Here is a 19793-nt window from a genome sequence, read left to right on the forward strand (position 1 = left end):
GACCCCGGGCTCAGCCCTTGTGCTCGTCCCTCTCCAGTCTCTGCCGTGAGCCCCTCAGTGCCCAGGGCTCAGCGGGGGCTGCAGGTACCCCACGGGCAAGTGGGGTGCAAAGGGCGGGATGAGCGGTTGAAGGGAGATCCCCAAAGTGTGCAGGGGGGGTCCCGGAGGGTGTGCCCTGCCCAGAAGCGGGGAGGGGAGGGGTCGGGTCACGGGTGGGTGTCCCGGGGTGCGCACCCGGGGTGGGGGGTTGTCTCGGGGTGCGCTCCCGGTGCAGGGGGCCAGCCCCGGTGCCCGGCCCCGGGGCGGGGGGGGTCGCGCCCGGGCGGGGCGGGGCGGGGCGGGGCGGCGGGGTTATGTAAAGCAGCGGATTACCGGGGCCCGGGCCCGGGGCGCGGCCGGGCGGCGCCGCGATGGGAGCATCGAGCAGCGGCCCCGGGCCGGCCCCGGTGCGGCCCCCCCAGGTGCGTGCGGCGGCTCCGGGGGTGTCCCGTTTCCCACCCCACCCCCCCCCAGGCACCCCTCCGCCCCGGGGTCTCCGCTGACGCTGCCCCCCGGTTCCGCAGGGCCGCGCCGTGGGGTCGTGGGTGCGGGCGCTGCTGGGCCGCGCCGGGCCGGTACCGGTACCGGGGTCGGGGCTCGCCCTGGCTCCGCGGGGCCCCGCCGAGGAGCCGCCGCTGCCCGGGTGGCCGCTGCCGCAGCTCGTCTCGCTTTTCCTGCCGGAGTTCCCCGTCCGCCCCTCCGCCCGCCAGCCGCAGCTCAAGGTGCCGTCCCGGGGCCCCCCACCCTCCTCCCGGGGTCCCGGTGCATCCTACCGGGGTCCCCGAGCCTCCTCCCGGGGCGCCCGCGCATCCCGCCTTGGCAGTCCCTAGCGGGTCTCTTCGCACCCCGTTCCGGGGTCCCTGCGCGTCCTCCCGGGGTCCCCCAGCGCCCCGAGCCTCTTCCTCCCGCGCCGTCCGTGCACCCCATGCCGCCAGCCCGGGATCGCCGACCGTCTTACCGGCTCTCCTGGCACGCCGCGCCGCATCCCTGCGCATCCCAGCGGCGTCCCCGGCCGTCCCACCGGGACCCCTTCTACCTCCGCGGGGTCCCCGTGCCCCGTGTCGGGTCTGTGCGTCCTACCGGGGCCCCCTGCATGCTGTCAGCATCCACTGGCGTCTCCGTGTCCCTGTCCCCATGTGCCCCATACTGAGTCCACATACATCCCACTGGCGTCCCGATTGGGTCCTCTTGGTCCCCGTGTGTCCCCACCACCTGCCCTGGGTGCTCTGTGCCACCCCACACCCCCCCCCGAGCCTGTCTCCGCGGGGTGCTCAGCCCCTGCTCCACCTCCCCCCAGATCCTGGGCTTCGTGGCCAAAGGCTCCTTCGGGACCATCCTCAAAGTGCTGGACTGCGGGCGGGAGAAGGTCTGCGCCGTGAAGGTGGGTGCTGTCCCCAGGGGCCGGTGGGTGCCCCCACCTATCCTCGTGTCGTCCCCCCCCCAACAGCCCCTCTTCCCCCCCAGGTCGTGCCTAAAGTGGAGGTGCTGCGCCGCGACACCCTCAAGCAGTGCAAGGAAGAAGTCAGCATCCAGGTTAGGGGGGGTCCAGGGGGGGCCCCAGCCCGTGGAGGGGTTTGGGGGCAGCTGTGGGGACAGCAGGGGGCTGAGAAGGGAGGGTAGCAGAAGTGGGGTCCCCTGTCCCCCCTGGGCCCCTCACCCTGGGGGCCGCTCACCCTCTCTGCTTTGTGTCCCCAGAGACAGGTCAGGCACCCGTTTGTCCACGGGCTGGGGGACAGCTGGCAGGGCCAGCGCCACCTCTTCATCAGTGAGTGACCATCTGCCCGCGGGCTGGCCCCGGCCCCCCCTGCCCGAGCACGTGTCCCCACCGCCCGCACACGTGTCCCCGCACACGTGCCCGCTCCCCCCGCGCTGCCCGCTGCCCCGTGGGGATCCAGGCACTCGGCTGCCGGCTCCCACCCCACACCCACAGGACAGGGATGGGGACAAACCGCACTGGGGCAGGGACCAGCACGGGGGGTGAATGAGGCGCCCCAGCCCTGGTAGCCTGCCTGGCCCCGGTGGCCCTGATGGCCGTGCCAGCTCGGCGTCCATGTAGCTTTTGTGTTCCCAGTGCCTGTGTGACCCTGGGGACTGTGTCACTGGGGTACCCATGTGGCCACCGATGTCCGTGCCACCTTGGAGCTCACGTGGCTGTGGTGTTTCTGTGTTCCCAGTGCCCACATGGCTCTGGTGCCCATGTCACCGTGGTACACGGTGCTCCTGTGCCTATGTCACCTTAGTACGTGGTCTTGGTGCCCACGTTGCCCTGGTGTTTGTGCCACCTTGGTGCCAGCGTGGTCCTGGGGCTTGTGCCACCTCGCTGCCCCTATGGCCCCAGCGCTTGCATCCCCTTGGTGCATGCCCAGGGTGCCCATCTCACCTTGATGCGTGGCCCCAGTGACCCCTCTGCCCCATGCCCGTGCCACCCCGGTGCCCGTGCCCCTCACGCCAGCCCGGCCCCACGGGGCAGCCCATTGGTAAGGCACGTTGCCCGTCCCGGCAGTGTGTACCTACTGCAGCACCGGAGACCTGCACGCGCTGTGGCGTGCCGCCGGGCGCTTCGCCGAGGCCACCGTCCGCCTGTTTGCTGCCGAGCTGGTGCTGGTGCTGGGTGAGTGGCCTGCCACGCCGGGGACAGACACAACTGTCCCCACCGATGGGGACCTGCAGGCAGGGTCAGCCATCCCCGGGGGTGGGCAGCTGCCTGCTGGCTGCGGTGGGGGTGGCAGCAGGCACCGTGCCGAGAGGGGACCCACCGTTCTGATGGCTCCATCTTCTCCCCAGTGTACCTCCACGACCTGGGCATCATGCACAGAGATGTGAAGGTGGGTGGCAGTGGGGGGCAGGAGGGTGGGGTGGGAGGTGTCTCTGAACGCCCCCAGTGCCTGTCTCATTTCAGATGGAGAACATCCTCCTGGATGAGAGAGGTAAGAGTCCGATAGCACTGGCTTGTGGACGCCCCATCCGTGGGGACACTCTGACCATGGGGACACCCCACCCGTGGGTCCCCACTCACTGCCTCGCCCCACAGGGCACCTCAAACTCACCGACTTCGGCCTCTCCCGCCACCTGCGGTGGGGCGAGCGAGCCCACACCATCTGTGGCACCCTGCAGTACATGGGTAAGGGGGCAGTGGGGGGCTGCAGTGGGGGGCACAGCCCCCCCAGGAACTCACCTGCTCATTCCCACAGCCCCGGAGGTGCTGAGTGGGGGGCCCTACAGCCACGCAGCCGACTGGTGGTCACTGGGAGTCCTGCTCTTCGCCCTGGCCAGCGGGGAGGTGAGGGCCACAGGTGATAGGGGGGTGATAGGAGCACCCCATGGAGCCCCTAAATCTGTTCCCTGACCCCCCAGTTCCCTGTGGCGCCGGCGGAGGACCACGTGGCCATGCTGGAGCGCGTCAAGCAGAGCAGCTACGAGAGCCCACCCGCGTTCAGCTCCGCGCTGGCCCGGCTGCTCGCCGAGGTAACCTTCCCGCCTGGATTTTGGGGTCCCTGTTGGCCCCCTGGGCCGGATGCCGGGGTCCCCACCGTTCACTGTCCTCCCTCCATCCCCAGCTGCTGTGTCACAACCCCCTACATCGCCTGCGCTACCTCCACCACTTCCAGGGCCACCCCTTCTTCCACGGGGTGGCCTTTGACGCCGACCTGCTGCAGAAGGACCCGGTGGCGGTAGCAGTGGCCCCGCGCCCCCCCGAGCAGCCCCTTCCCGACCCCGCCACCTTCGCTGACTTCGACTGCGACCTCGCCGCTGTCCCCCCGGGTCAGCCCTGGCCTGGCTGAGCCACCCTGGCTGGGACCCCCAACATCGCTCAGGGACATCCCCCCCCCAACCCCAGCTGCGGGTCGGACCTTGCTGGGCTGGGTCCCCCTCACCCCAACATTGTACCTCTGCCTGCGGGAGCAATAAACCCGAGAGCCGCGGGCATCGCTGACTCCTGCGGGACCCCCGGCGGGCGGGTGGGGCTGGTGTGTGTCGCCCCCTCCTCCCTCGGGTAGGGCCGGGCTGGTTCCCCCGCGGCAGGCTCTGGGGAGGCCCCGGGGTCGGGGGGGAGCTGGGCCCGTGTGTGTCGTTCGTCCCCCCCCCGCACCACCGAGGGCTGCGGGGTCCCCCGTGCTCGGCGCTGCACAGCGCCCCGAGGGGGCGTGGCCTCTTCGTAACCCCGCCCACCTCCCCGGTGAGCCCCGCCCCTAATGCCTTCCCCCCGCTGAGTCACGTGCCGCGCAGAGCAGCCAATCAGAGCGGCGCGTCGTTTTCAAGCGAACGGCGGCGGCGCCGCGCGGGAGCGGTTGGAGCGGAGCGGACGGGGCCATGCAGGGCGGGCGGACCCCCGCCGTGAGTGCGGACGGGCCCGGGACGGGCGGAGGGAGGGGGCACCGGTTTGGGCCTCCCGGTTTGGGCCCTCCAGTGGGGCGGCGGGAGGAGCCCGGGGGGTGGGGGGTGTCCGGTGGGGTGACCCTGACCGTGCGGGTGGCTGGGGGCGGTGGATCCGGTGCGCTCCCGACACATATATAAATGTGTATGTATATATATATATATACACGTTTAAGGGGGGTGTGTGCTACCGGTGAGGCCGCCGGTGACCCCCGGTGCCCCCCCTCCTCCCCAGGCGCGGCAGCGGCCCCGGCGCACCCCGCTGCAGGACCTGCGGCTGCAGCCGGGCGCCGATCGCACCAGCCTCACCCCGCTGCTCCGCCGCCTGCGGCTCAAGGTGGGTGCGGGAGGGTGCGGGGGCAACTGAGGCGGGGGGCAGGGTAGCGGAAAGGGGTGCTGGGATGTACCGGACTGGGGACACTGGGGTGGGGAACCGGGGCAGTGGGAGGACAGGGTGCATCTACTGGGGTGGGGGGAAGTGGGGAGGCTGGGGCAATGGGTTATGGGATATACATCTCTTAACATCCTTACTGATGATCTGGACGCGGGATCGAGGGCACCCGCAGTCACTTTGCAGATGACGCCCAGTGGGGCGGGAGTGTTGGTCTGCCCGAGGGCAGGGAGGCTCTGCAGAGAGACCTGGCCAGGCGGGAGCGATGGGCTGAGCCCAACAGGGGGAGTATCAGTAAGGCCAAGTGCCGGGGGCTGCCCTTGGGCCACAACAACCCCCAGCAGCGCTACAGGCTTGGGGAGGAGTGACTGGAGAGCTGCCAGTCAGAGAGGGACTGGGGGGGTGATTGGCAGCCGGCTGAACAGGAGCCAGCGGTGTGCCCAGTGGCATCCTGGCTTGTGTCAGCACTGGCGTGGCCAGCAGGGACAGGGGAGGGATCTGAGCCCTGCACTCAGCACTGGTGAGGCCGCCCCTCGCTGAGTGGGTTCAGTTTTGGGCCCCTCACCCCAAAAAGGCCATTGAATGACTCGAGCGTGTCCAGAGAAGGGCAACGGAGCTGGGGCAGGGTCTGGAGCACAGGTCTGCTGGGGAGCGGCTGGGGGAACTGGGGGGGTTCAGTCTGGAGAAGAGGAGGCTGAGGGGAGACCTCATCACCCTCTACACCTTCCTGAAAGGAGGGTGCAGGGAGGGGGGATGAGTCTCTTGAGCCAAGGAGCCAGCACCAGGCCCCGAGGGAATGGCCTCAAGCTGCCCAGGGCAGGGTCAGGCTGGCTCTGAGGAAGGATTTCTGTGCAGAAGGGGCTGTTGGGCGTTGGAATGGGCTGCCCAGGGCAGGGGGGGAGTCCCCATCCCTGGAGGGGTTGAAGAGTCGGGCTGACCCAGCGCTGAGGGATCTGGGGGAGTTGGGAACGGTCAGGGGGAGGGTCATGGTTGGGCTGGAGGAGCTTCAGGGGCTTTTCCAACTGAGATGATCTGTGGGATGCTGGGGAGAAGGGCAGGGCAGCTCTGACCCCCTCACCCCCCCCAAATGTCCTGTAGGACCATGATGGCACCAATCCAGTGTCCTGTACCCAGGAGCCATCCAGCAGCTTCACCTCAATGCCCTGCATACCAGGAGCCCCCAGCAGTGCTACCCTACACCCCCCCAGCAGCACCACCCCAGTGCCTTGTAGCTCAGGGTCCCGCAGCAGCAGCACCCCAGAGCCCCCTGACAGTCTTGCCCCAGGGCCCAGCAGCACCATGCCCGTCCCGGGGCCCAGCACCCCTGAGCCCCCCAGCAGCACCATGCCCGTCCCGGGGCCCAGCAGCACCGTGCCTGTCCTGAATTCCAGCACCCCGGAGCCCCCCAGCAGCACCGTGGCTGTGCCGGGGCCCAGCACCCCGGAGCCCCCCAGCAGCACTGTGGCTGTGCCGGGGCCCAGCACCCCGGAGCCCCCCAGCAGCACCGTGGCTGTGCTGGGGCCCAGCACCCCGGAGCCCCCCAGCAGCACCGTGGCTGTGCTGGGGCCCAGCACCCCGGAGCCCCCCAGCAGCACCGTGGCTGTGCTGGGGCCCAGCACCCCGGAGCCCCCCAGCAGCACCGTGCCTGTGCTGGGGCCCAGCACCCCGGAGCCCCCCAGCAGCACCGTGGCTGTGCTGGGGCCCAGCACCCCGGAGCCCCCCAGCAGCACCGTGGCTGTGCCGGGGCCCAGCACCCCGGAGCCCCCCAGCAGCACCGTGGCTGTGCCGGGGCCCAGCACCCCGGAGCCCCCTAGCAGCACCGTGGCTGTGCCGGGGCCCAGCACCCCGGAGCCCCCTAGCAGCCCCGTGGCTGTGCTGGGGCCCAGCACCCTGGAGCCCCCCAGCAGCACCGTGCCTGTCATGGAGCCCGGCACCCCAGAGCCCCCCAGCAGCCCTGTCCTGGGGCCCCGCAGCACTGTGCCAGCCCCCTTGTTCAGCCCCGTTCTGTGGCCCAGCGCCCTGAAGCCCCCCAGTAGCCCCATGCTGGCCCCCCTGTGCAGCCCCATGCCAGGGTTGTGTACCCCAGAGCCCCCCAGCACCACCACCCCAGGGCCCTCCAGCATCCTCAGCTCGGTGCCTGTCACCCCAGTCTCCCCAGGCAGCACCACTCTAGCAGCCTGCACCCCTGGGCCCAGTGGCAGTGCCAGCCTGACCTCCTGCACCCCAGGGCCCCCTGGCACCAGCTCCACCCCGCAGGAAGCTCCCTTCCATGGGTGGCGAGTGGCACCCGCCGACCTCTCCTGCAGCCCTGTGGCCTCTGAGCCCCCGGCTAGAGATGGGAGTACTGGTTCCCTACCTTGCCAAGGCACCCCTGAGGGATCTGAGTCCCCAGCCCCTGCTCCCCCAGAGCAGGGCCCCTCCGGACTCTCACCCATCGAGGCAAGTAGTTCAGAGACTGCTGGGCTGGAGGCAGCGACCACCCCTATCGCCTCACCCGAGGTAGCCTCGGCTGCCATATCCTGGGTGTTGCCGCTGGTGTGGCTGGAGAAGAACCTCAGTGCCTCATCTCTGCTGGAGTCCCTGCGGCACAGCCTGCCCCTGCCCGTGCCCACGGCGGTTGCTGGCACCAGCGTCACCCCTGTGCCCACGGCGGTTGCTGGCACCAGCGTCACCCCTGTGCCCACGGCGGTTGCTGGCACCAGCGTCACCCCTGTGCCCACGGCGGTTGCTGGCACCAGCGTCACCCCTGTGCCCACGGCGGTTGCTGGCACCAGCATCACCCCTGTGCCCACTACGGTTGCAAGCACCAGCATCACCCCCGTGTCCACTGTGGTTGCTGGCACCTTCATGACCCCCCAGGACCTGCGGGAGAGGAGCATGAACACATCTGCAGGCATCCCCCGCTGCGCCAAGGACAGCGCTGCCGAAACGGACTCCCTGCTCTGGCAGTAAGTGCAGGGACGTGCCTCCCCCCTGGATGGGCCTGTGGCACCCATGAGCCGTCTGTACCCCAAGCCCTCTCTCTGTCCCCAGCTGTTCCCGGGAGCAGCTGAAGTCTCTGCCGCGGGCAGAGCTGGAAGGGCGGCTGGAGAGCACCCTCATCATCATCGAAGCCCTCTCGCTCCAGCTGCGTGACTGGCAGGAGAGCCAGTGCCTGTTGCCCCGCGTGGGGCCGGCTGAACAGAGGGACGCGCTCACGCAGACGGACGTCACCCACCCCAAAGGGGTATGAGTCCTCACCGGGGTGGCCTCGGTGCCGTGACAGTGCCTACGTGCTGCTGGCGGGATGGTGGCCCTGGCCGGACCGCGGCCTGGTGGAGCGGCAGTAAAGCAGAGTTGCTGCAGCACGGTGCACGGCATCACGCGCCCAGCGCTGCTCCAGCCGCGTTATCTCGCCTGGCTCAACCCGCTGAGTCTGCTGGATTTGAACCCTTTGTGCAGTGAAACATTCCTGGCACACGCAGGGGGAGGATGGGAGGTGTCATGGCAAACTGTCTCTTGCGGGACCCCAGGGTGGAGTGGGGCTGGTGTGAAGCCCCCTCTGCTCTTCTGGCATGTCCTTAGGAGGAGGAGATCTACCACAACCTCTACCTTGAGCTGCGGAGGAAGATGGAGGTTCTGCAGCGGCAGCGGGGAGCAGAGCAGAACCTTCAGCGGGAGCTGGGGCTGGCTGCAGCGGGGATGGTGCGTCTGGGCTGGCTGGCATGCGATGAGTGCGCCAGGTCTCAGCCAGGCAGGGCACACGCGTGCCCGGCGCTGCCTGTGCTGGCTCTGGCAGCACTGCCTGAGCGCTGATGCCCTTGTCCCTTCCCCAGAGCGCCTGGAGCAGGCAGTGCCTCCTGTTTCGGAGCCTCGTGGATGCTGCCTTTCAGAGACTGCAGGATGAGCAGGGAGTCCTTGCCCAGGAGGTGAGTCTCTGCGCAGTCAGGCTGCCCACCCCTTTTTCCCCAGGTTGCGGGAGACGCTGCTGCTGGCACACACGGCAGCTGACGGCTATAGCCGGTGCCTCCCGGCACATCTCCTCTCGCAGCGGGAACAGGCAAGAGCTCTGGTGTCACGGTGCCAGGCTGTGCTGGAGAAAGTGCCCAGCAAGCTGCAGAGCTGCTTGGAGGAGCGAGATGCCATGAGGCAGCGAGCGGATGAAGCCCTCCGAGCCAAGGAGGAGGTAGGAGTGTGGCTGGTGGGGGGGTTAGGGCGGACTCTGATGTCCCCATGCCTTTGATGGGGCACGCTGCATCTCTGCCTGTCTCTGGGGTCTAAAGGTCCCAGGGGAAAACCTGATGTGGCCCTGGAAATCCAGAAATGCTTGTGGCTGCCCGGGGTGGCGGGAGCTCTCGGGATGAATTTTTGGTTCGGGCTGTGTCCCACTGGGAGCGGGAGCCCTGGGCTGCAGCAGCGTGCAGGGATGGATCCTGGGGATTTGCCCCTCGTACGACGCCGTGCCTGGAGCAGCCCCCTTCCCTCGGTAGGGAGATCGCTTCCTGGAGGCCTTCCGCACCCACGCCAGCACCCAGATCAGTGCCCGCGACCAGAGCCTGGCCTCCCAGCAGGAGCTGCATGTGCTGCTGGTGGATGCCATCAACCAGCAGGTACTGAACGGGTGGGCACTTCCAGCTGCCTCCCACCTGGGTCCCTGGGAGGCTGGAAGGGCACCTCCGTGTTCTGAGCTTGAGTGATGCTCTGAGCAACGGTCTGCAATGGGTTTGGGCCTGCCAGAGGTTTCTTGGTGCTGCTACTGGGAAGCTGCCACAAATCTGGCCTCGGGGTTGATGCTCGCCTCCCTCCACTGTTGAATGTGGCTCTTTCACCACGGCAGCGCTGACCCGTCTCTGCTGCTCCGCAGGCATCCCTGGCTGCCGAGGCTCAGCATTTCCGGGAATTCATAGACAGCACTTTTGAAAAGCTGGAGAAGGAAAGGAGAGCCCTGGATGAGGACGTGAGTGGTGTCCCGGTGGGGGCTGGTGGCGGGCTCAGCCCCTCGCCTCCCTGCCAGCGTGGTGCAGGCTGGTGCTGCTTGGCTTTGTGCCTGTGGGCTCCAAGGCTGGCAGTGTCTTGCTGAGCTCTGCCTGATGCCACCTCCCCTCACAGCGGGAGCAGGTCAGGGCTCTGGTGTCCCGGTGCCAGGCTGTGCTGGAGAAAGTGCCTGGCAAGCTGCGGAGCTGCCTGGAGGAGCGGGATGCCATGAGGCAGCGAGTGGATGAAGCTCTTCAAGCCAAGGAGGAGGTAGGGTGGTGCTTGGGGGTGTCTGGGATGCTCCATTGCAGCCTGGCTGACCCCAAGCACGAGGTGACTTGGGGCACCCCATGGGGAAGAGCAGCCCAAAGCGAGCCCAGAGGGCACCATGTCTCTGCAGGTGTCCTGCAAGCTGGAGGAGACCTCGGTGGCTCTGCAGGACACGCTGGCTCAGCTGGAGCAGCTGAACGTGGCCAACTCACGCCTCAGCACAGGTAGGGGTGGGTGACGCGGGGGTTGGAGCTCCCCCCTGTCCCCAACTGCTCCTGTCCCCCCCGCCCCGTGCTGACGGCTCTGCTCCTCACAGACCTAAGCTCCCTGATGACAAATCTGGCCAACGTGGAGCAGGAGCGGGATGGGCTGTGCCAGGAGCTGCGGGAGGTGACTGAATGCCGTGAGGTAGGAGCTGCCTGACCCTGCCTGTGCTGTCACGCGCTGTCAGCCCCCATCATGGCCTCATGGGAATGCTGGCAGAGGGCCAGGAGCCGGATTAGCACTCCCTGGGGCAGCGGGGGGGGGTGAGCGAGGTGAGGGTGGTTGACATCCTGCACGTAGTGCAGCTCTTCATCCTGCCCGGCGGCAATTCCCCGGGAGGGGGACGGGCAGCTCTCTGGGATAACTTTCCCCTGCTTGCAGGCATGATGCTGTCCCCCAGCCTGTCCTATGTTCCCGGTAAACTGCTGGTCACCAGGGGTTGGTCTGCTGGGGGTAAAATTGCCCCTAATTGATCTTAATGGATCCCCTCGGGTCTCTGTCTGGGAACTCACAGCCATGTCCCCCCACCTTCTTATAGTTCCTCAATCAGGAGAACCACATGTCCCGCATGCAGCTGCTGGAGGTGGAGGCCAGGCTGAAGCTCACGCTGGACACCCTGCAGGAGCTCAGCCTGCAGTACCAGGAGCTTATGGATTCCCAGCAGCGCCTACGGTACCGACCCCACTCACCACTTCCGCTTGAACCCCTCTATTTTGGGGAAATTGAGCCCTTCTTAGGGGTTGGGAGACACACAGAGGGACATGGCTCTGGTTAGTGTTGTCCCAGCCAAGCGTGGTTGCCCAGGCAGGTGGAAGAGGCTGGGGGAAGCCCAGCTGGCCCCATCTTGGGGGAAGCTGCCTAAATCTGTGGGGTTTGCACCACCCCTGGGTCATGGTGGGAGGCAGGTGTGGGAAATGTCCCCATCCCGTTGCTGAGAAAGGGGAACGCTGCTCTCACTGAGGCTGATGCCATCCCACAGGGAAGAGGAGGCTACCCTTGGCAAGGAGCTGGAGACCACCAAGGCCGAGCTCCTCGACTTGCAGCTCAAGAGGGACAAAGTCTCCTGGAGCTCTGCAGACATTGCTGAGATCAAGATGCGGCTGCAGGAGCTCGCCGACTGCCTCAGGGCTGCTCTGCAAGAGGAGGTAGGAGCCCTGCTGTGGGGACAAGGACAAGGGGATCAGACACCTGTGGCTCTCCATGACGTGGCTTCAAGACACCCCCCCCCTCCCCCCCCCCGATTGCCGGGGCGGTGCAGAGCTGTCACAAGCGTGCTCTCCCTCCCCTCTGAAGGACGACAATGCTCCATCGAGAAGCAGAACCTGGACCCCGGCTCCGCGGACCCCAGGCTGGCAGACACCCCGCCCTGCCTGGACCCCTGCCTGCCGCACGCCGGCATGCCGCACCCCCTACCGCGCCGGGGACTCCTTCGTGGGCAGTGTCCTGAAAGCAGTGTGGGGGAAAGGTGAGCTGGCACCCGCTGTTGGGGTGCTGGGGGGGTCCCTGGATGGGGATGGAGATTGCTCCCTCTCATGCTGGGGATGTGTGCTGGTGATGGACAAGGAGGAGATCCCAGTGGCATTCCCATGCCCTTCCCTGTGGATCCCCCGGTTGTACCCTTGTGGCAACCACGGGTTTGGTCACAGCTCCTGCAAGCGACCGGGGTCTACTCTGAGCTCCCTGGGGTTGATGGGCGTGTGAGTGAGCTCTGATCGTGCTCCCTGCAGCACACAGGGCTGGGCACAGCGCCTCTGTCCTCTCCTCTCGCAGATGCTGATGAAGCCACTGGAGGTGGGAGTGTATTTACCAAGGATAAACTTCCCTCTACACCAAAGCTGATAGGTACTGCGGCTGTCACCCTGCCCTGGACCCTGCTCTAAAGCTGCAGGGCTCCCTGCACGGGGGGGATGAGCAGACATGCCTTCCTCCTTGGCTCTGTGTTCCCTGGGGCTGGCATTCCCTCTGTGCCCTCCCTACAGAGCCTGAGGATGGTCTGCTGGAGAGCGTGAAGGAGCTGAGAGCCACAGTCTCCAACCTCACCATGCTGAGCTCCCGCCTTGAGGATCTGGAGCAGAGCAAGTTCAAGGCACTGCAGATGGAGATGTGAGTTCAGCAGGGGCTTGTGTCGAGGGCTGGGTACAGGCACCACTCTCCTGGGCATGGCCTTGGGCAGCCTCTCTGGGGTCTGTCTCTTGCCCCAATCCTGGGTTAGGCCTCTCCTGCCATGGCTAGAAGAGTTTTTTCCAGCTGGCTGGGCTGGTGGGTTTGCCGCTCCCACCACGGGGCTGGTGGGATGCCCAGGAGGGGGTTTGGTAGCTGGCACCGCGCTCGGCTGCGGTTCCCACCCGCTCATCACTGCTGTCCTCTCCCAGCTCTGACCTGCAGCTCCGTCTGGAGACGGTGACAGCCGAGAGCCAGGAGAAGATGGATGCCCAGGCTGCCACCATCGCCAAGCTGAACAAGGCGCTGAGGGGCAAGCTAGAGGTGAGCTGGTGCCAGAAGTGGGCCAGCACTCACCCCAGGGCAGAGCCAAACTGGGACGGGTGCTGATCTAGGACACAGAGAAATCTGGGTGACCGGCTCTGGTGATGCCCCGTGGGTGCTCCTGGCTCATCTGATCTTCTCGAACATGAGAAAATCTGCTCCCCCCTGGGGTGCTGGGGTTGGCCAGGGCCAACACTTGTTGGCCTGACACTGCTTCTTCCTCCCCCCAACCCCCAGAACGAGAAGGAGCTGCAGGACGTGGTGAAACAGCAGGAAGAGAGGATGCTGCAACTCATCGACAAGAGTGGGGAAGTCACGGTTTGTGATGGGGGCCTGGCTTGGGCTGCACGCCTGGGTGCTGCCGGCCACAGGCTGCCTCTCAGCATCTCCTTTCCCCGCTGCAGAGGCTGAACGGAGAGGTCTCCCAGCTCAAGCGCTCACTCCAGCGTGCTGAAACAGAGGCCAAGGTGCTGTGGGAGGAGATGCGGGGGCAGGAGCCCAAGGTGGACACTGCCTACATCCAGGAGCGAGTCCTGCTGCGCCAGGAGGTGAGGCTGGGGGGCTGCTGGGGCTGAGGGCAACTTGTGTCACCCCACAGTGATGTCTTAGCAGCACTCACACTTTTTGCAGGTGGACAAACTGCGGCTGATGCTCTTGGAGAAAGAAGATGAGAATCTGTTGCTCTCGGACAAGTACCGGGAGCAGGTACAGGGAACCCCGAGGGGCTGTCCTGACTCTAGTCCCCTCTCTGTCCTGGACCCCTCCCTGCCCAGTTTTGGGGCAGACTCCTGACCAGTATTTCCCAATGCAGGTCCAAGGGCTGGAGATGAGGCTCCATCACACCCAGAAAGTGCTGAAGACCCACGAGGAGATGCAGGAGAAGATGAAAGAGGTGAGGTTTGTGGTTCTTCGCTCTCAGCCTTGCTGTGACTGCAGCAACACCAACCCTCATCGCCATCACTAACGCTGCTGTTGTCCCCAGGTCCTGTTGGCCGTCCCTGACCTGGCAGCAGGCTGCCAGGAGTTCCACAGCCTGCTGCGGTACTTGGGCCAGAAGCCAGCCTCTGGCAGCAAGGAAGCTCTAGCCTGTAGCGTGAAACCTTCCTCCTCTTAATGTTGTAATGATTTATTGAATAAAGTTTTGTTGTCTTTTACCCTTCCTGGTGCGTGGATGCAGGAAGCTCTTGGTGCCCTGGGTGGGGACAACTTGTCCAGCCTGCACTGGCTGTTTCTGCTCTGTCCCAGGGCTATGGGCACAGTTCCCTGCCCCCCCAAGGCCTCTCCTTCTTGGCGGGGGGTACAGACCCCCCCAACCAGCGCTTGCTCTCAACAAGGCTTCCACCCTCTGCCGCCAGCAGCAGCCAGCATGCCTGGGCTGACCTAACTTCCCTCGTGGAGCCCCGGTTCCTCCTGCCCTAGATTTAGTCTGTGCCCCCCTCCTGCCTCCCCCTGCCGATGGTATCAAGGGCTGGATCCTACACCCCCATCACGGGGCTGTGGGCTACACGCCTGGGGTGTGGGGGTGGTTCCCCCTCCCAGTGTGGCTCTGGCATGCAGCATCCTGCCAGGGGCTGGGAGTTCTGCCAGCTCCTGCTCCCAGCTCTCCCTTGGCCCCCGCTGCTGCATGGAGAGGGGGGGGTATCCCTCTGGGGCTCCCCTGCTCCCAGCACAGCTCCAGCCTCACCTCCCTCCTTCCCTGCTAGGGCATCTCCTGTGGGATCCCCCTCCCGGTGTTCCCCACCCCGAGGATGCTCCCCGGTGCCATGGGGGCCATGTGGCACCTCCCTCCCCTGGCATGGCCCAAAATAGCTGCGTTCAAACAAGTGTTCTGGTTTTTAATGGCCTGTTTCTTCTGCCCGCGGGGGGGGATCACCTTCCCCTGCCCTCTGCTGCAGCCCTGTCACCCTGTGCGGGATGAGTGTTGTATCACCCTGGGGTGTCGGCAACATTATTTACCCCCGCACCCAAGAAATGGGGGTGTTTAGGATTTGCACCTCTATTTACTGGCCGTGGGGGTGGCTCATGGGGAAGCAGCATTTGCTGCTCCCTGGCATCGCTTCTCTCCCTGCTCTGGCCATAACCCTGTTGGCAGGGGGTTGGCTATGGCCCCCCAAGATGTGAGGCAGGCAGTGGGGGACCCAGGCTGTGCCTGGCTCTGGGATGGGGGGGGGAAGATGCGTTCCCCTCCCTGGACCAGGGCCCTGCGGGGCGGCTGAGCCCTCCTTTTAGGGCAGAGATTCAGCAGAACAGGGCCCTGGCAGCCAGCCCCGTGGGGTGAGCAGGGACACTGCTATTGTCCCTGTGCCGGCTGCAGGCAGCTTTTCGGGGGGGGCTGGCCTCCCTGGGGGAGCCCCCACCCTATCCCAGGGGCCTGGAGCTCTGTGCTGTTGGGGTTTGGTCCCTGGTAGCAGAAGTGGCACAGGAACAGTAGGGATGGCACAGGGGAGTCCCTGGCCCAAAGGTGATGAGGGGAAGCTGGCAATGGTAATGGGGGGGGACAGTGGGGTCCCCGGCAGTGGTAAGGATGGGGGGGGCAAGGAAAGTCCCTACCCATAACCAAGAAGAGGGCAGCAAGGTGGGGGGCACAGAGGGGTCTGCAGCAGCAACAGCGGGTGGCACAGTGGGGTGCCTGAGTGGCGTGGGGGTCCCTGCCCATGACAGGGGGGTGACTCCACTGGGTCCCTGACTGGGGGGGGGCACAGAGGGGTCCCCACCGGCAGTAGGGGTCCCCCACCCCGGGGTTAGGGCTCTGGGGTCCTCACCGGCGGCAGGGGTTGTCACCGGCGGGGGAAGGGGGGGTGTGTGTGCGGGGGGGGGCGGTGTGCGTGCGACGGCGGCGGGGGGGGCGGAGCGGGCCGGGGGGGCTGGTCCTGCCGGGTGCCGCCCCGCCGGTCACGTAGCTCTGCGGCACCGCAGCCCCATTTACCGCGGGGCCGGAGCGCACAGCCCGCAGTCCGCGCCCGCCGCCGCCCGCCCTGCACGGTAAGGGGGAGCCGGGAGGCCGGAGGAGGGAGGATGGGGTGTGGGGGGGGAGGCAGCCGGGGGTGCAGCTGAGGGACCCCGACGGCGGGAGCCGGCAGCCCCACCGAGGCTCCGGGGTGTCTCCGTGGCGGCGCCGCCGGCATCCCGGGGGTCGGGCAGGGGTGGGGGTGCTCCGGGTCAGAGGGAGCCCCGGGCATGGGGGTGTTGGGTGTTGGGGGGAGCCTGGAGGTACCCCTTGAGCTGGCGCAGCCCGAGCCCGGGCAGTGCCGGCCCGGGGATCGCCGCCCGGGGGGGGGGAGCACCGGCTCCCGGGGGCATCACCGACCCCGCGACGGCGCCATCCCCGGGTTATCTCCATCCGCCGGATACCCCAAACCCCGGGTACCCCCAGTGCCGGGTACTGCCGCCCCTGGGGTGTCTCTTTCCCCACGTACCGCCGTACCCGGGGTATTTCCTTCCCCCCGGTATCCCCAATCCCTGGGCTATCGCCATCCCCCGTGGACCTCCCCCTCGGGGTATCCCAGGTCCCGGGGTATCTCCATCCCCCGGGCCCTGCCCCGGCCCCCCGCGGAGCTGCGCTCCCTCAAGATGGCTGGGCTGGGGGCGGGCGAGCAGGCAGCAAAATGGCTGGGAGCTCCCCGGCATCCTCCACGAGGCCCTGCCCGTCCCGAGGTGAGGGCAGCTGCCTGCTTATGCAACGCGCCCGCCCCCTTGACCGGCACGTCCAGGGGTTCCAGCCTCTTGGGGGTCCCCGATCACCCCAGGGTTTGGGTGCGTGGCGGATGGGTGGGCCGCCCCGCCGGTGTGTGACTCAGCCACCGTCTGCTCGCAGCCACCATGACGCACCAATACCCCGCGCTGACGGCCGAGCAGAAGAAGGAGCTGTCGGACATCGCGCTGCGCATCGTGGCCCCGGGCAAGGGCATCTTGGCTGCTGATGAATCCGTAGGTCAGTGCAGGGGGGGAAATCTGTCCCGCCACCCGTTTTCCCCACGCCCGAGGGTGACGAGGGTGCCGGGTGCCCGCAGGGAGCATGGCGAAGCGCCTCAATCAGATCGGGGTGGAAAACACGGAGGAGAACCGCCGGCTGTACCGTCAGATCCTCTTCAGCGCCGACAGCCGGGTGAAGAAATGCATCGGGGGTGTCATCTTCTTCCACGAGACCATGTACCAGAAGGCTGACGATGGCACCCCCTTCGTCCAGATGATCAAGGACAAGGGCATCGTTGTGGGCATCAAGGTGTGGAGGGTGTCCGTTGGGTTTATGGGGTGCTGAGGGTGCTTGGATGGTGCTGGTGGGGCTCAGCACTGCCTTCCCCTTCTCGCCGTAGGTGGATAAGGGTGTTGTGCCGCTGGCAGGAACAGATGGCGAGACCACCACACAGGGTAGGTGCAGCAGGTAGGGGGGGGGCGGGCTGTGGGATTTGGGGCTGCGGGGCTGACGCGCTGTCTGACAGGTCTGGATGGGCTGTCGGAGCGCTGTGCCCAGTACAAGAAGGATGGGGCCGACTTTGCCAAGTGGCGCTGCGTGCTGAAAATCAGTGAAAACACCCCCTCCGCGCTCGCCATCATGGAGAACGCCAACGTCCTGGCCCGCTATGCCAGCATCTGCCAGCAGGTACGTGTCTGTGGCCGGGCATCGCCCCCCCATAGGATGATTGTTGACTGAAGAGGCCAGGTATTGCCCCACAGGGATGGGGACAGATCCATGGGGCTCAGCATTGCCCCCATGCCTGGGTATCACCCCGTGGGGCTGGGCATCAAGGCTGGGTAACACCTCACGTGGATGGGCATTGACCCCTGGGACCAGACATTGAGCCCCAGGACCAGGCATTTCTCTGTAGGGTGGGCATCACCCATAGGGCCAGGCATCAATCTATGGGGCTGGGCATCACCCCACAAACATGGGCATTGCTCCATGGGGCCAAAAACTGACCTTCCCTGACTGGGCATCACCCCATGGGGCTGGGCATCACCCCACTGGGCTGGGCATCACTGGCAAGGGAGGACATTGAACTTTGGGGTTGAGTATCACCCCCTAGGTCCAGGCATTGGCCCACATTGCCATGGGGCCAGGGCATTGCCCAGGGACATCCCCATGGTGACATCTGCCTGGTGTTTGCAGAATGGCATCGTGCCCATCGTGGAGCCGGAGATCCTGCCTGATGGTGAGCACGACCTTAAGCGATGCCAGTATGTGACGGAGAAGGTGAGTGGTGGGGCGGGCAGCAGGGCGGGCACCGTGCCGTGCTGTGCCATGCCATGCCGGGGGACTCCACACTGCCTGTCCTCCCCAGGTGCTGGCAGCTGTCTACAAGGCATTGAGCGACCACCACGTCTACCTGGAGGGGACCCTGCTGAAGCCCAACATGGTGACCCCCGGGCACTCTTGCCCCACCAAGTACAGCCCTGAGGAGATCGCCATGGCCACTGTCACTGCCCTGCGTCGCACCGTACCCCCAGCCGTGCCAGGTACCAGCACCGGGACATGGTGGGGACCAGGAGGGGGATGCCCTGTGGACCTTCAGTGCCATAACCTCGCTCTCTGCAGGTGTCACCTTCCTGTCTGGGGGACAGAGTGAGGAGGAGGCTTCCATCAACCTCAATGCCATCAACACGTGCCCGCTAATGCGGCCATGGGCCCTCACCTTCTCCTACGGGCGGGCGCTGCAGGCGTCAGCGCTCAGCGCCTGGCGCGGGCAGCGGGACAACGCCACCGCAGCCACCGAGGAGTTCGTCAAGCGCGCAGAGGTGACAGGGATGGCTCCCGCAGGGGAGGGGTGCTGAGGGCTGTCCCCCATGGGTTGGTGGGGACACTGAGGGCTCTGTCTCCATGGGAGAGGCACACTGATGACTGTGCCCCTTCGGATGGGGGATGCCAAGGGCCGTGTCCCGTGGGGTGACAGGAGTCACCAAAGGCCATGCCCCACAGGACAAGGGGTGTCAAGGACCTTGGTCCCCAGGGAGGGGACACAGTACTGTCCCCACAAGGGAACGGGGGGTGCCAAGGGCCAGGCCCCTGTGGGATGGGCCATGCCCTGAGGGTGACATGGGACATTGAGAACTGTGTCCCTGTGGGAAGAGAGGTGCCAAAAGCCATGTCCTGTGGGGTGATGGGGGACACCAAGGGTTGTGTCCAGAGAGATGGGGGGCACCGAGGGCTCTGTCCCTATGAGAGGGGGGTGCCAAGGCCTGTGTTGTTGCAGGGGTACAGAGGACACCAAGGACCGGGTCCCCATGATCTGGGGGGACCCTGAAGGTTGTGTCCCCAGCGACTGGGGGACCCGGAGGTCCATACCCCAGGGGGGCCACTGACATTTCTTTTCCCCGCAGGTGAACGGGCTGGCTGCGCTGGGCAAGTACGAGGGCAGCGGGGACGACTCGGGGGCCGCCGGGCAGTCCCTCTATGTGGCCAACCACGCCTACTGAGCCCCGGCCGGGCACCCCACCGGCCCCGGCCCCCTCCCCGACACTGCTCACACCCCGCTTTCACCCCAGCCACCCAGGGGAGCCGCCACGCGGGGAGGGGAAGGGGAACGCGCCCCGCGGGCCGGCCCCACGCCGCCGTGTCCGCAGATGAAGTGAGGGGCCTGGGTTACCTGGCCCCTGAAGGGAGCCACCCGCGTGCCCCTTTGGTGGGGGGCTCCGGCCAGGCTGTTGAGGGGGGGAGGCCCGGCCGCGTGGGGGGCAGGAGGGGAGGCCTGGGGGTGCCCCTGCCCTGCCGTAGCTTCGCAGTCCTGGTCGCTGCCGCCCTTGGGGCGCCTGTGTTGTGTTCGCCATGTGCACCCCATGTACCAAATAGCCTAACAACGAATAAACGGTAGAGACAGCGCTGTGCCGTCTCCTCCTTCGCCGCGGGCACCAGCGTGCTGCTCATCCTGGGCTGCCCCGTCCCTCTGCCAGCTCTGGGCACCACACGCAGCCCGTTGTGCTCACGCGTGCAATGAGCTGTGCCTGGTCTCGGCCCACCCACACCCCTGGGGAGGCTCTGGGAGCCGGGGGGCGGGGCTGGGCTCTGCCTAAGGGCCATAGGGCG

At 66.8% G+C, this 19793-nt stretch overlaps 3 protein-coding genes across 7 annotated transcripts; all 3 read left to right on the top strand.

Moving 5' to 3' along the window:
• Positions 1-301: 301 nt before the first annotated feature.
• On the top strand, positions 302-3950 carry RSKR (ribosomal protein S6 kinase related). Of its 5 annotated transcripts, XM_074922607.1 has the most exons (12): positions 306-461; positions 564-761; positions 1337-1420; positions 1504-1572; positions 1735-1804; positions 2543-2650; positions 2824-2864; positions 2939-2966; positions 3071-3160; positions 3231-3319; positions 3394-3504; positions 3597-3949. In XM_074922607.1, the coding sequence occupies exons 1-12, from the start codon at positions 411-413 to the stop codon at positions 3819-3821; spliced, it is 1164 nt and encodes a 387-aa protein (XP_074778708.1). In that variant the 5' UTR covers positions 306-410; the 3' UTR covers positions 3822-3949. The 5 variants fall into 5 exon arrangements, with proteins under 5 accessions (XP_074778713.1, XP_074778709.1, XP_074778710.1 ...); XM_074922608.1 differs by lacking the exon at positions 3071-3160 and having other exon boundaries at positions 304-461; positions 3597-3950; XM_074922609.1 differs by lacking the exon at positions 2543-2650 and having other exon boundaries at positions 305-461; positions 3597-3950.
• A 2704-nt stretch (positions 3951-6654) lies between these two features.
• Positions 6655-13929, top strand: SPAG5 (sperm associated antigen 5). Its single transcript, XM_074922749.1, has 20 exons — positions 6655-7752; positions 7838-8030; positions 8620-8712; positions 8835-8969; positions 9274-9393; positions 9648-9740; positions 9893-10027; positions 10158-10251; positions 10344-10435; positions 10830-10963; positions 11271-11436; positions 11585-11756; positions 12062-12133; positions 12271-12394; positions 12664-12775; positions 13013-13093; positions 13180-13278; positions 13406-13480; positions 13587-13667; positions 13758-13929. Exons 1-20 carry the CDS (start codon positions 6725-6727, stop codon positions 13887-13889), a joined length of 3231 nt encoding a protein of 1076 aa, XP_074778850.1. The 5' UTR covers positions 6655-6724; the 3' UTR covers positions 13890-13929.
• A 1683-nt stretch (positions 13930-15612) lies between these two features.
• Positions 15613-19588, top strand: ALDOC (aldolase, fructose-bisphosphate C). Its single transcript, XM_074922950.1, has 9 exons — positions 15613-15757; positions 16590-16706; positions 16786-16997; positions 17089-17143; positions 17215-17375; positions 17883-17966; positions 18055-18229; positions 18309-18508; positions 19091-19588. The coding sequence occupies exons 2-9, from the start codon at positions 16595-16597 to the stop codon at positions 19184-19186; spliced, it is 1095 nt and encodes a 364-aa protein (XP_074779051.1). The 5' UTR covers positions 15613-15757; positions 16590-16594; the 3' UTR covers positions 19187-19588.
• Positions 19589-19793: the final 205 nt, after the last annotated feature.

Source organism: Athene noctua, chromosome 19 (assembly GCF_965140245.1).
Source record: "Athene noctua chromosome 19, bAthNoc1.hap1.1, whole genome shotgun sequence".
NCBI lineage: Eukaryota > Metazoa > Chordata > Aves > Strigiformes > Strigidae > Athene > Athene noctua.

Coding starts and splice junctions, on each gene's coding strand:
- ALDOC (XM_074922950.1), top strand. CDS start 16,595: ATGACGCACCAATACCCCGCGCTGACGGCCGAGCAGAAGAAGGAGCTG. Junction 16,998..17,088: donor GCATCGTTGTGGGCATCAAG/GTGTGGAGGGTG, acceptor TTCTCGCCGTAG/GTGGATAAGGGTGTTGTGCC. Junction 17,144..17,214: donor TGGCGAGACCACCACACAGG/GTAGGTGCAGCA, acceptor GCTGTCTGACAG/GTCTGGATGGGCTGTCGGAG.
- SPAG5 (XM_074922749.1), top strand. CDS start 6,725: ATGGAGCCCGGCACCCCAGAGCCCCCCAGCAGCCCTGTCCTGGGGCCC. Junction 10,028..10,157: donor CTCTTCAAGCCAAGGAGGAG/GTAGGGTGGTGC, acceptor ATGTCTCTGCAG/GTGTCCTGCAAGCTGGAGGA. Junction 10,436..10,829: donor AGGTGACTGAATGCCGTGAG/GTAGGAGCTGCC, acceptor ACCTTCTTATAG/TTCCTCAATCAGGAGAACCA.
- RSKR (XM_074922607.1), top strand. CDS start 411: ATGGGAGCATCGAGCAGCGGCCCCGGGCCGGCCCCGGTGCGGCCCCCC. Junction 2,967..3,070: donor CATCCTCCTGGATGAGAGAG/GTAAGAGTCCGA, acceptor CTCGCCCCACAG/GGCACCTCAAACTCACCGAC. Junction 3,320..3,393: donor TCGCCCTGGCCAGCGGGGAG/GTGAGGGCCACA, acceptor CTGACCCCCCAG/TTCCCTGTGGCGCCGGCGGA.